The sequence below is a fragment of the Arachis hypogaea genome, chromosome 3, assembly GCF_003086295.3.
Source record: "Arachis hypogaea cultivar Tifrunner chromosome 3, arahy.Tifrunner.gnm2.J5K5, whole genome shotgun sequence".
In the NCBI taxonomy this organism is placed as follows: domain Eukaryota; kingdom Viridiplantae; phylum Streptophyta; class Magnoliopsida; order Fabales; family Fabaceae; genus Arachis; species Arachis hypogaea.
Window position 1 is genome coordinate 15,194,040 of NC_092038.1, and position 13,966 is coordinate 15,208,005.

At 38.5% G+C, this 13,966-nt stretch overlaps 1 protein-coding gene across 1 annotated transcript in view; it reads left to right on the forward strand.

Moving 5' to 3' along the window:
• The first annotated feature begins 1,979 nt into the window (after nucleotides 1-1,979).
• Nucleotides 1,980-13,966, forward strand: part of LOC112789647 (uncharacterized) — a 175,123-nt gene continuing 163,136 nt past the window's right edge. The window contains exon 1 of the mRNA XM_025831623.2: nucleotides 1,980-2,255. Coding sequence (XP_025687408.2) covers nucleotides 1,980-2,255 — 276 coding nt within the window. The remainder of the gene's footprint in view (nucleotides 2,256-13,966) is intronic.

Consider the following 13,966-nt stretch of genomic DNA (forward strand, 5'->3'; position numbering starts at 1 on the left):
GAGAGAGTGACACTTTTCCAGTGATTATAAGCTCTGCTTTAAATTCACAGGAAGAGGAAGCACTGATTCAAGTGCTAAGGACACACAAGACAGCTCTTGGGTGGTCCATAAGTGATCTTAAGGGTATTAGCCCAGCTAGATGCATGCACAAGATCCTGTTGGAGGATAATGCCAAACCAGTGGTCCAACCACAGAGGAGGCTAAATCCTGCCATGAAGGAGGTGGTGCAGAAAGAGGTCACTAAATTACTAGAGGCTGGAATTATTTATCCTATTTCTGATAGCCCCTGGGTGAGCCCTGTCCAAGTTGTTCCCAAAAAGGGGGGCATGACAGTGGTTCATAATAAAAAAAATGAACTGGTTCCTACAAGGACAGTCACAGGGTGGCGCATGTGTATTGACTACAGAAGGCTCAATACAGCCACTAGAAAGGATCATTTTCCTTTACCATTCATAGACCAAATGCTAGAAAGACTAGCTGGCCATGATTATTACTGCTTTTTGGATGGCTATTCAGGCTACAACCAAATTGCAGTAGATCCTCAGGACCAAGAGAAAACAGCATTCACTTGCCCTTCTGGCGTGTTTGCCTACAGGAGGATGCCTTTTGGTCTGTGCAATGCACCTGCAACCTTTCAGAGGTGCATGCTCTCTATCTTCTCAGATATGGTAGAGAAATTTCTGGAAGTCTTCATGGATGACTTTTCAGTATATGGAGACTCATTCAGCTCCTGTCTTAATCACCTAGCACTTGTCTTGAAAAGGTGCCAAGAGACTAACCTGGTTTTAAACTGGGAGAAATGTCACTTTATGGTGACTGAAGGAATTGTCCTTGGGCACAAAATTTCAAGCAAGGGAATAGAGGTGGATAAGGCAAAGGTAGAGGTAATTGAAAAATTACCACCACCTGCCAATGTTAAGGCAATCAGAAGTTTTCTGGGGCATGCAGGATTCTACAGAAGGTTTATAAAGGATTTTTCAAAAATTGCAAAACCTCTGAGTAACCTGTTAGCTGCTGACACACCATTTGTGTTTGACACACAGTGTCTGCAGGCATTTGAGACCCTGAAAGCTAAGCTGGTCACAGCACCAGTCATCTCTGCACCAGATTGGACATTGCCATTTGAACTAATGTGTGATGCCAGTGACCATGCCATTGGTGCAGTGTTGGGACAGAGGCATAACAAGCTTCTGCACGTCATTTACTATGCCAGCCGTGTTCTAAATGACGCACAGAAGAACTACACAACCACAGAAAAAGAGTTACTTGCAGTGGTCTATGCCATTGACAAGTTTATGTCCTATCTAGTGGGATCCAAAGTGGTTGTGTACACTGACCATGCTGCTCTTAAATACTTACTCACAAAGCAGGATTCAAAACCCAGGCTTATAAGATGGGTATTGCTTCTGCAAGAGTTTGATATAGAAATAAGAGACAGAAAAGGGACAGAGAACCAAGTAGCTGATCATCTGTCCCGAATAGAACCAGTAGCTGGGGCGTCCCTCCCTTCTACTGAGATCTCTGAGACTTTCCCAGATGAGCAACTATTTGCCATTCAGGAAGCTCCATGGTTTGCAGATATTGCAAATTATAAAGCTGTGAGGTTCATTCCCAAGGAGTACAGCTACGTGCAAAGAAAGAAATTAATTTCAGATGCCAAGTACTACCTCTGGGATGAACCATATCTCTTTAAGAGATGTGCTGACGGAGTGATCCGCAGATGTGTACCCAGAGAAGAAGCACAAAGGATCCTATGGCATTGCCATGGATCACAGTATGGAGGACATTTTGGAAGTGAGCGAACAGCCACTAAAGTCCTCCAATGTGGCTTCTACTGGCCTACTCTCTATAAAGATTCCCGAGAGTTTGTGCGTAACTGTGACAGTTGCCAAAGAGCTGGCAACTTGCCTCATGGATATGCCATGCCTCAACAAGGGATATTAGAGATAGAATTGTTTGATGTATGGGGAATTGACTTCATGGGACCATTCCCACCATCATACTCAAACACTTACATTCTGGTGGCAGTGGACTATGTATCTAAGTGGGTAGAAGCAATTGCTACACCCACTAATGATACCAAGACCGTGCTGAAATTCCTCCAGAAAAACATCTTCAGCAGATTTGGTGTTCCCAGAGTATTAATCAGTGACGGAGGCACTCATTTCTGCAACAAACAGCTATACTCTGCTATGGTTAGATATGGAATTAGCCACAAAGTGGCAACTCCGTACCATCCACAGACAAATGGGCAAGCTGAAGTCTCTAACAGAGAACTAAAAAGAATCCTAGAACGGACTGTGATAGCCCGAAGAAAGGATTGGGCAAAGAGCTTGGATGATGCTCTGTGGGCATACAGAACAGCATTCAAGACTCCTATAGGAACCTCCCCATACCAACTGGTGTATGGGAAGGCCTGTCATTTGCCTGTGGAACTGGAACATAAAGCCTACTGGGCAACCAGATTCCTAAACATGGATGCACAGTTAGCTGGTGAAAAAAGATTGCTCCAGTTAAATGAGCTAGAGGAGTTCAGACTCAATGCCTTTGAAAATGCAAAAATTTATAAGGAAAAGGCAAAGAAATGGCATGACAAGAAGTTGTCAACCAGAGTCTTTGAGCCAGGACAAAAAGTTCTGCTCTTCAACTCTAGGCTCAGACTGTTTCCAGGAAAACTCAAATCCCGTTGGAGGGGTCCGTATGTGATTACAGGAGTGTCACCATATGGATATGTTGAGCTTCAGGATATTGATTCTGACAAAAAGTTCATTGTTAATGGACAGAGAATCAAACATTATCTTGAAGGGAATTTTGAGCAGGAATGCTCAAAACTAAGTCTTGAGTGATTCTCAGTGAAAGTCCAGCTAAAGACAGTAAAGAAGCGCTTGCTGGGAGGCAACCCAGTCATTAGGAGGTTATATGATTAGTTCTTACAGAGGCAAATATCAAAAATGAAGGAATTCACAGAGTTACAGAAGGATTCAGCTCAAAAAGCAGAGAAAATGAGCTTACTGGCGAAAAAACGCCAGTAAGGGGCATTTTGGGCGTTAAACGCCAGAATGGGTACCATTCTGGGCGTTTAACGCCAGGAATGGTGCCATTTTGGGCGTTAAACGCCAGAATGGGCACCATTCTGGGCGTTTAACGCCAGGTGTGCAGCATCCTGGGCGTTCAGAAAAACGCCCAGTGATAAAGGTTTTCTGGCGTTTAACGCCAGCCAGGGCACCTGGCTGGGCGTTAAACGCCCAAAAGGGGTGCCAATTGGGCGTTAAACGCCAGAATGAGTGCCATTCTGGGCGTTTAACGCCAGAAAGGTGGGGGGACCACAATTTTGTTTTCAAATCAGATTTTTTCAAACTTTCCTTTTCTCACCCATATTTTTCTACAAAAATACATTTCAATCTCTCATTATTCACTTTCAAATTTTCAAATATCTAAAATCACTCTTCAAATCTCTCAAATCATTCCCAAATTTTGTTCAAAAAAAATCACCCTTCTCTCAATTCCTTTCCGCATCTTCTCAAATCTCCTTCAAATCTCTCCTTGTTTTTCGAAAAAACTCCCCTCCCCACCTTATAAATATACGTTTGGCCCTCTCCTCCCACCACACCATTCGAATTTCCTCTTCCTCTCTCTCTTCTCTTCTTTCTTTTCTTTTTGCTTGAGGACAAGCAAACCTCTAAGTTTGGTGTGCTTTTCCGTGATCACTAAGCCAAGATTCATCAAGATCATGGCTCCTAAGGGAAAACAAACCAATTTAAGAGGAAAGAAAGAGACTAATCCAAAGAATCTTTGGAATCAAGAGAAGTTCTTAACCAAAGAACATGAAGACCATTATCACAAAATAATGGGTCTGAGGTCAGTGATCCCGGAAGTTAAATTTGATCTGAAAGAAGATGAATATCCGGAGATCCAAGAGCAAATTCGAAACAGAGGATGGGAAGTTATGACCAATCCTGAAATAAAGGTTGGAAGGAACATGGTTCACGAATTCTATTCTAATCTGTGGCTAACAGATAAGCAAAGAATGACTGGAACTGCCTACCATACCTACAGAACCATGGTCAGAGGGAAAGTTATGTACTTCCATCTAGACAAAATAAGAGAAATCTTCAAATTACCTCAACTGCAAGATGATCCTGATTCCTTCAATAGGAGGATGGTGAGAGTAGATAAAGGGTTGGATCAAGTTCTAGAGGACATATGCCTCCCTGGGACTAAGTGGATAACCAATTCAAAGGGTGTCCCAAACCAACTCAAGAGGGGAGACCTCAAGCCAATTGCAAGAGGTTGGCTAGACTTTATTGGGCGTTCCATATTGCCCACTAGCAACCGTTCTGAGGTCACCATCAAGAGAGCAGTGATGATTCATTGCATTATGCTTGGAAAAGAAGTGGAGGTCCATCATGTGATTGCTTGTGAGATCTACACAATTGCAAATAAGAATTCCACTGAAGCCAAATTGGCTTACCCAAGCTTGATCTCCTTGCTCTGTAAAGAGGCTGGGGTGAAGATGGGAGTAGATGAGTTCATACCCATTGAACACCCAATCACCAAGAAGTCAATGGAAGGACAAGTGCAAGACAACTCTATCAAGAGGAGGGCGCAGGAATTCCTCCCTGAATTCCCAAGAATTGACTACTGGACCAGCCTAGAAGCATCTATCACCAAGTTGCAAGAGACTATGGAGCAACTGAAGGAAGAACAGCAGAATTAGAACTGCATGCTCTGCAAATTGCTGAAGGAACAAGAGAAGCAGAGGCGTGAACTCCAAGAATTGAAACGCCAAAAGTTCTCCTCTCAAGCTGAGGGAGCATCCACTTCTCAAAATCAAGGTTGTTGAGTCCTAACTCTGTGAAAACCTCTATCATTAGGAGCCTATGTTTGCGTTTTTTTTTCCTTTGTTTTGTTTTTATTTTTCGTTTTTCTAGTCTCATTTTATATCTATTTTTTAGTCTTGTTTTAATTCATAATTAATAAAATTGAAATTTTATGCCTTAAAGATATGAATATCCTATGAATCCATCACCTCTCTTAAATGAAAAATGCTTTAATCACAAAAGAACAAGAAGTACAGGATTTCGAAAATTATCATTGAAACTAGTTGAATTAGTTTGATGTGGTGACAATACTTTTTGCTTTCTGAATGAATGCTTGAACAGTGCATATGTCTCTTGAATTTGTTGTTTTAAGAATGTTAAAAAATTGTTGGCTCTTGAAAGAATGAGGAAAAAGAGAACTGTTATTGAGGATCTGAAAAAATCATCAGATTGATTCTTGAAGCAAGAAAAAGCAGTGGATACAAAAAAAAATTCAAAAAAAAAAGAGAAGAAGAAAAGAAAAAGAAAAAGAAAGAAATAAAGTTGTGATCCAAGGCAACAAGAGTGTGCTTAAGAACCCTGGACACCTCTAATTGGGGACTCTAGCAAAGCTAAGTCACAATCTGAAAGGGTTCACCCAATTATGTGTCTGTGGCATGTATGTATCCGGTGGTAATACTGGAAGACAGAGTGCTTTGGGCCACAGCCAAGACTCATACACTAGCTATGTTCAAGAATCATTATGCTCAACTAAGAGAATCAATAACACTATCTGAGTTCTGAGTTCTTATAGATGCCAATCATTCTAAACCTCAAAGGATAGAGTGAGATGCCAAAACTGTTCGGAGGCAAAAAGCTACTAGTCCCGCTCATCTAATTGGAACTATGTTTCCTTGATATTTTGGAGTCTATAGTATATTCTCTTCTTTTTATCCTATTTTGATTTTCAGTTGCTTGGGGACAAGCAACAATTTAAGTTTGGTGTTGTGATGAGCGGATAATTTGTATGCTTTTTGGCATTGTTTTTAGTATGTTTTTAGTATAATCTAGTTAGTTTTTAGTATATTTTTATTAGTTTTTAGTTAAAATTCACTTTTCTGGACTTTACTATGAGTTTGTGTGTTTTTCTGTGATTTCAGGTATTTTCTGGCTGAAATTGAGGGTCCTGAGCAAAAATCTGATTCCGAGACCAAAAAGGACTGCAGATGCTGTTGGATTCTGACCTCCCTGCACTCGAAGCGGATTTTCTGGAGCTACAGAAGCCCAATTAGCGCGCTCTCAACGGCATTGGAAAGTAGACATCCTGGACTTTCCAGCAATATATGATAGTCCATACTTTGCCCAAGATTTGATGGCCCAAACCGGCGTGGCAAATCAGCCTCAGAAATTCCAGCGTTAAACGCCGGAACTGGCATAAAACTTGGAGTTAAACGCCCAAACTGGCATGAAAGCTGGCGTTTAACTCCAGAAAAGGTCTCTACACGAAAATGCTTCATTGCTCAGCCCAAGCACACACCAAGTGGACCCAGAAGTGGATTTTTACGTCATTTACTCATTTCTGTACACCCTAGGCTACTAGTTTACTATTAATAGGATCTTTTGACATTGTATCAGCACCTTATGACCTCATGACACTTTACACCTTTCTTTGTGTAGCTTTCACAGCATGAGTCTCTAAACCCCATGGTTGGGGGTGAGGAGCTTTGCTGTGTCTTGATGGATTAATGCAATTACTACTGTTTCTCATTCAATCATGCTTGCTTCCATTCTAAGATAATACTTGTTCTTAATCCGGATGAATGTGATGATCCGTGACAATCATCATCATTCTCAACCATGAACGTGTGCCTGACAACCACCTCCGTTCTACCTTAGATTAAGTAGTTATCTCTTGGATTCTTTAACCGAAATCTTCGTGGTATAAGCTAGAATTGATGGCGGCATTCAAGAGAATCCGGAAGGTCTAAACCTTGTCTGTGGTATTCTGAGTAGGATTTAATGATTGAATGACTGTGACATGCTTCAAACTCCTGAAGGCGGGGCGTTAGTGACAGACGCAAAAGAATCACTGGATTCTATTCCGGCCTGATTGAGAACCGACAGATGAATTCCGCTATGCTGTGACAGAGCATATGCAATCGCTTTCACTGAGAGGATGGGAGGTAGCCATTGACAACGGTGAAACCCTACATATAGCTTGCCATGGAAGGAGACTTGCGTGTTTGAAGAAGAAGACAGTAGGAAAGCAGAGATTCAGAAGATGGAGCATCTCCAAACCTCAACCTATTCTCCATTACTGCAAAACAAGTAATCATTTCATGTTCTTTTGCTTTTCACAATCAATCCTGATAATTTCTGATATCCTAACTAAGATTTACAAGATAACCATAGCTTGCTTCAAGCCGACAATCTCTGTGGGATCGACCCTTGCTCACGCAAGGTATTACTTGGACGACCCAGTACACTTGCTGGTTAGTTGTGCGGAGTTGCAAAAGTGTGATTGCAATTTCGTGCACCACACGCGTATGCATGCTGTGCGCATACGCGTCGATTGCGCCGCACACTCACCCAGCGCGCCGCCCTGTTTTCATTCTCTCTCCCTCCCAAATCCTAATTCTCTCTTGTTCTTTTATCCTTTTATACGTATTTTATCATACTAATTGTTTTTATGTCCCTCTCTATTTTCAGTTCTTCTTTGCTTGAGGACAAGCAAACCTTTAAGTTTGGTGTTGTCGCTTCACTTACAGATTTTCTGTTTATTTTAATGGCACCAAAGGGAGGCGAATCATTTTCACGGAGGAGCACAACCTGAAAAATGAGACGGCCACTAGGATAACTGAGGTGGTTGAGTTCCTTTCATTCTATTTCTCTTCCATTCTTATTTTGTTGTCTTCTATTTTCTGTTGCTTTGATTGCTTGCATGATCTTTACTGTTTTTAGTTAAAAAAGAAAAAAAGAAAAAATTTTTGTCTCATGTATTGCTCACTGAGCTTGAATTCAAAAGAAAAAGAAGTGATGTATTGCATGAGAAATTGAGTTTATATTTAAGAGTAGTCTTATTTACTTAAATGTGGTGGTATTATTTGTGATTTTGAATGCATGACATGAACAGTGCATATTTGAATTTGAATCAAAGGATGTTGATGAATATGGAACAAGAATTTAGAGAATTATTATGACTTCTCTGAAATAAACAAAAATTTAATCCTTGAAGCAAAAGAAACAGCAAAAAAAAAAGTAGGGTCCAAGGCTCTGAGCATCAATGACTAGGGAGGTCAGACATGATTAAAAGCTCAAAGAGTTGTTTCCCTAGTCATATGCTTGTGGTGTGATTGTGTCAAGTAATCCTTGAGACAGAACACTAAGAGTCAAGATGAAATGCATTTAACAAGAGTATGCCAAAGGCTTTGAGCACCACTGTCTGGGAGTAACTGAAAGAAAAATCAGAACTTAAAGAGAGTTTCCCAGTTAAGTGCTTGAGGTGTTTCTGTGTCAAGTAACCCTTGAGATAAAATATTTAAAGTCACGGCTAGGCTCAAGGTGCAAAGCACCAAAGAAAAATAAATTAAAGTAAATTTTGCTGTGTTCAAGGATTAAACTGGAGTATAAAGATCAAAGAATTCATAATATGATCCGGATTCTAATTTCAAAAGACACTGACGTTCCGCTAATTCAAAGGAGAGTGAGATGCCAAAACTGTTCAAAATTACAATGAATAAACCCCATTTTAAGAATAGACTTGAGCATGACTAAACTCTCACTCTCATGCAAATTCACATCTTAATCATGCACTTATTTTGGTTGCTTGAGGACAAGCAACAATTCAAGTTTGGTGTTGTGATGCGTGAGCATCTTTCCTATCTTTTCCTAGTGAATTTGCATTTAAATTGTTGAGTTTAATCAAGAATTAATTATCTTTTAGCCACTATGAGTCTTGTGCAATTCTACTTATTTTAGGTAGCATTTGGCTGGATTTGGAGCACAAGAATTAAAGGAGATGACCAGCGAGGAGCGACACGTGCGCGTACCTGACGCGTGCGCGTGATTTGGAGATTTATACAGCGACGCGTGCACGTACCTGATGCGTACGCGTGATATGCGTCACGTGCAGAAAACACAGAAAACGCAGGGGGCAATTTCTGGGCCCCATTTTGGCACTCAAGTAAGGTGCAGCTCTTTGCCAAGTTAGGCGCGGATCCAGTGAAGCCAAGTGGTCCCCACGTTACAAGGCGCAGATTATTTAATTAATTCTGATTTAAATTTAAATTTTAAAATAGGAAAAGATATTATTTTAATTTTAGAAATTAGAGTTTAAATTAATTAGGATTAAGATATAAAAGATGATAAGATTCTATGCCAATTTTCATTCTGCACTTTACAGTTTACCTGAATCCTTATTCTCTCTCTGAACCATGAGCAACTAAACCTCCACTGTTAAGGTTAGGAGCTCTGTCTATTGTATGGATTAATACTATTATTTTTCTATTTTAATTCATATTTTGATTTATAATTCAAGAATTATTTTCGTTCTTTATCTTATGAAATTGGGTGGAATGGAAGTATGACCTTCTTTCTAATTAAGTTCATGTATAACTTGGAAAAGCTCATTACTTGAACAACAGCTTGAAAACATATTCTCCTAAATTTCTATTTATCTGGACTTAACGGGATATGTGACATATAATCCTCTTATATTTGGGTAATTAGGATTTTTGTGGCATAATAACTAGAATTAAACTTCACCCCCTAACTGGAATTAATTGACCAAGAAATTGGCAGTTGATGAAAGTTAGAGGAGACTAGAACGGTCTAAGGAATTAGGGTCTAGTCACATATAGTTTGCCATGAATTAAATCTTGCATGATTAAAATAAGTCAATAAGAAAAGTCAATCTGAAAAATAGATAACTCTGAAGCCTTAACTGCCTTCTTCATATTGTTTTTCCCAACTTATTTACTTGCCTGTCTTTCTAATATTCTGAATTTATTGTTAATGATGTTGAATCTTCAAAACCATTTTCTGTTTGTCTGACTAAGCTAATCACTCAATTATTGTTGTTTGATCCATCAATCCTCGTGGGATCGACCCTCAGTCACCTGAGGTATTACTTGGTATGACCCGGTGCACTTGCTTGTTAGTTTGTGGTTATAAATTCCGCACCAGCTCACTGCTGTCTATGGAAGCCCACAACCAGCAAACAGAAGGACTTTACGAGAGTCTCTGAAAAGATTAGCTCCTAACATATTAGGAGCATGGTGCTTAAGTGGAGATTTTAACTTCATCTTATCGGCTAACAATACGGGAGGAAGTACAAATCTCTCTCAAGATAGTAACATATTTTATTCTTGTATCCTTAAGTGTGGTGTCAGCGGTTTGGGTTTTACCAGGCCACCCTTTACTTGGCAGCAGGGTAAACAAAAAACAGACTTGATAGATTTATTTGCAATGTAAAACTTGTTAATGCTTTTTCTAATGCAGGTGTTAAACATCTTCTAGAACTCAAATTGGATCATCTCCCTCTCCTTTTGGACTTTAATCAGAACAACAATTATGGAGGAGTGAAGCCTTTTAGGTTCTTAGCTCCTTGGATTTTGTAAGAACCCGATTTTCAGTAAATAGAATTTTTCGGCTATTTTAAATTTACTTTACAAAATTTTGAACCACGACCTAATAAGAAATAGTGAGGCTAGCTCAATGGTAAAAAAAGAAAAAAATTAAGAAAAAGACAATCAATATGGTCAAAATTGACTTTATGAGGATAATTAATCCCTCTAAATCAAGTTTAACTAGTAAATAATAAATATTAGCTTCCCATTGGTTTATTTTCCTTACTAGAGAATTTTTGAGACGGGAATTCACTTTTAGTGACGGTTTTGCGTGCGTCGAGAAAAACTCTAGTAAATGAAAACTTCGGAATCAGTGGTCAAAATAATTTTTACCTAACTAAATGTGCCTCAAAATTTGTATTAGCCATCCATTCATGATTTACTCCTTTAAGAATAGATATTAGCCATTAATTATTTTATAACACAGTAAAAGTTACCCGAACCGAATTTCTGATTAGTATTCCGCAAACGACTCCTAGAGACCGCAAATCTTCTTACTTGGCATCCAAGTAACTTGTATCTCCTTTTTAGCCTCTGGGACGAGACTATCTCAACCTTTCACCCCTCTTTGCTGTGCTTTTAACCTCAAGTAACTAACTGTGGTTAACCGTGGATAAGCTCGACACGTAAACGCTTTCCTCGTTTTCACGCCCCTTATTAATTGAAGCTCAGCCCTTGACCACAAAAATTTCAGCCCCTTTTACCATCATAAATTCACTAAGACTTTGATTTTTTTATTTAAGGAAGCATTTGCCACAAAATTCACAAAACACTTTACACATTTTTACAGTCTTTTGACCAAATTCTTCAGAGAGAAAGAGAAAAAATTTTGCACATACTACCTACATTTTTTCAGCCTGTTATCTCACCATTCATACACTATTCTTCAAGTGTTCTTCAAGGACTCAAACCATACAAGCACAAACTCTTGTCCGTTTCTGCCAATCTTTGCTTTATGCCGAATTCGGCTAGGTAAACTCTTGTTCTTTCTCCTTTTATTTTTCTTTTAAAAATAAATAGTAACCATGATGAATTCTTACTCTTCTCTATATATAGAGATCTCCTCTTGAAGCACCCATGGAGCATGCTTAAGGAGTTAAGGAGTTTTGAGCTCACCGTGGTTAAATTTTGACGTTTTGCGACACTTTAGACCCAAAAATGAAACTCACCACCACCAGCTGTGTTTCTGCCCTTGTATGCACGTTTTCTAGTGTGAAAAAGGTTTACTAATTGAATTACATAATAGATAAGGATTAGAATTAGTTAGAGTATATTTGTGCTTGTTTTCAGTATTTATATAAGTCACTTTGTGGTGATTTTGTGCTTGATTCTTAATTTTGAAAATTCAGTGATACTTCTCTATTTTTGGAATATTATTTGAGTGATATATGAAGCTATTTACTTTTGGAAAATGTATGTGACTGTAAAAAATTAATAGAGCCCTTGGGATTTAAGTTTCAAGCCTTAAAAGTCACTAACAGTAGATAAAAATGAAAAATTGCATCCCTGAAAATTTAGCCACTAAATGATCATGAAATTCATGTGTATAAGGGTTAAAAAGAGGTTATAAAACTTATTTTTAATCCTATGGGACAAAGGTGTAAAAGTAAAAAGGGTGTTATGGTCATTTTTGGGTAAAAAGAGAGTTAACATATAATTTAAATGAAAAATAAATAAAATTTTGAACTTAGTATCATTAGGGATAAGATAGTAATTATATAAATTTGTTGAGTCAAAATTTTAATTATAATAAATTTTCAGGTCTAAATAAAAGCTTTAGTAAAAGTTAGAAGTAAAATGGTAAAAAGTGGTAACTAGAATAAGTAAATAAATTAATAAAAGGTGAAATGATCTTTTAGGTTCCTAAGGGTAAAATTGACATTAATTAAAAGTATTATGTATAATTTGGTCATAGAAAAATATTAGGATTAATCCGGTAACATTTTGATGCTAAATCAGGTTAAACGATAAACTAGAGTACTTAGGGACATATTAGTAATTTTAGGCATAAAATCAAAATTAAAAATTACTAATTAATTTAATGAAGGAAAAGAAGGTCTTTTAAAAAAAATATGAGGGTAAAATGGTGAAGTACACTAGTGGTGAAAGTGTCAATAAAAGCCTAATGAAAACTAGAAAAACGAAGTTATGTACAAAAAGAGTAAAATTGGAAATGTACAAAAATTTCAAGAACATAATGGTAAAGTGTGACAAGGCTAAGATATTTTAAGAAAGGATTGGACACAAATTTTATTTAAAAAGAAGAGCAGAAAAGTCCCTTAGAGATAAAGTTTATTGAGATGTGCCACAGAAAAAGAACTGTAAATCCCAAGGTGCTAGAGGTTGTTTGGAGGGGGGTATTTACCCAATGATTGCTAAAACTGTGTTTCCCCTTTGTGCATATATTATGGCGTCAAACTTTGCGACAATTTCCTGTTCTCACGGACTGGTGATATGCTTAACCATATCGACACGTATACACGGACGGACGCAATTGGGAAACCATATCTAGGACTAGTTGCTAGGTAACGTCGAGTTGCGGGTAGTCAACCAACGCATGAGCTCATGCCCTGTATAGGACTAGACATGCATCATACTTGGTTGCTGCATTATCTATGTTTGTGGTTGCTTACTTGTACCTGTGATTGTATTTTGTCTCTGCTTCCTGTACTTTATGTTTGTTTACTATTCTACCATATACTTGTGCTTGTACTTGTTTGTGTGACTTACCGACCTAACTGCGCGAAGTCTTAGACTTAGGTTGCGGAACCTCATAGGATTCCTGTGTAGTACCCTACTGGGAACCTTAGGTTCTCACCCCTTACTTCCCCATTCTGCAGATGCAAACTGGCGAGATCTTCTTTGAGTTTCCAGCCTTGGGACTAGCGAGCATCAATAGCATTACCGAAGGGTCAGAGCGACTTCTCTTACTTCCACACAGTACTTCTGTGTTTCTTCAGCTACCAGAGATTGATGACCAACAGTAGTTATAATAGTAGCAGTAGTAGTAGTTGTCTTTGCCCTTGCTTTGTATAGACTTTTAGAGGGCTAGGTGCTTTTGTAAATACCTATATAAACAAGTTAGAATAGGTTCCAGACTAGGGTGACTCTTGTGAGTCGAGGCCTGTTAGTATAAATATGGAGTCTGTAAATATTTTCATGAATAAGTAACGACGTAACCCGGTGTGAATTATTATGTACTAAATGAGCCTTCGGGCATATATGCATGATATTACTATGTTTTCTGTATTTTCTATGCTTCATGTATATATTATCTATTTAACTATTATCTATTTCCTTATATCTATATATCTCACACACGATCTCGATTAGCGCTACAGGCTCATATGTATATATTTAATATAAGGTCTAGAGTCTTTAGGAAAAGCTGTGTAGTAGCGGCTAGCGGCTAGCATTGGTCATGACGTGCTAGAAGTTGGGTCGTTACAGATTCTCCATGATAATTACAAGGAGCTAGTAGACAGTAGTTGGGATAAAAAAGGAGACCTTATCCTTAACATAGCTTTGTTTACGGAGAAA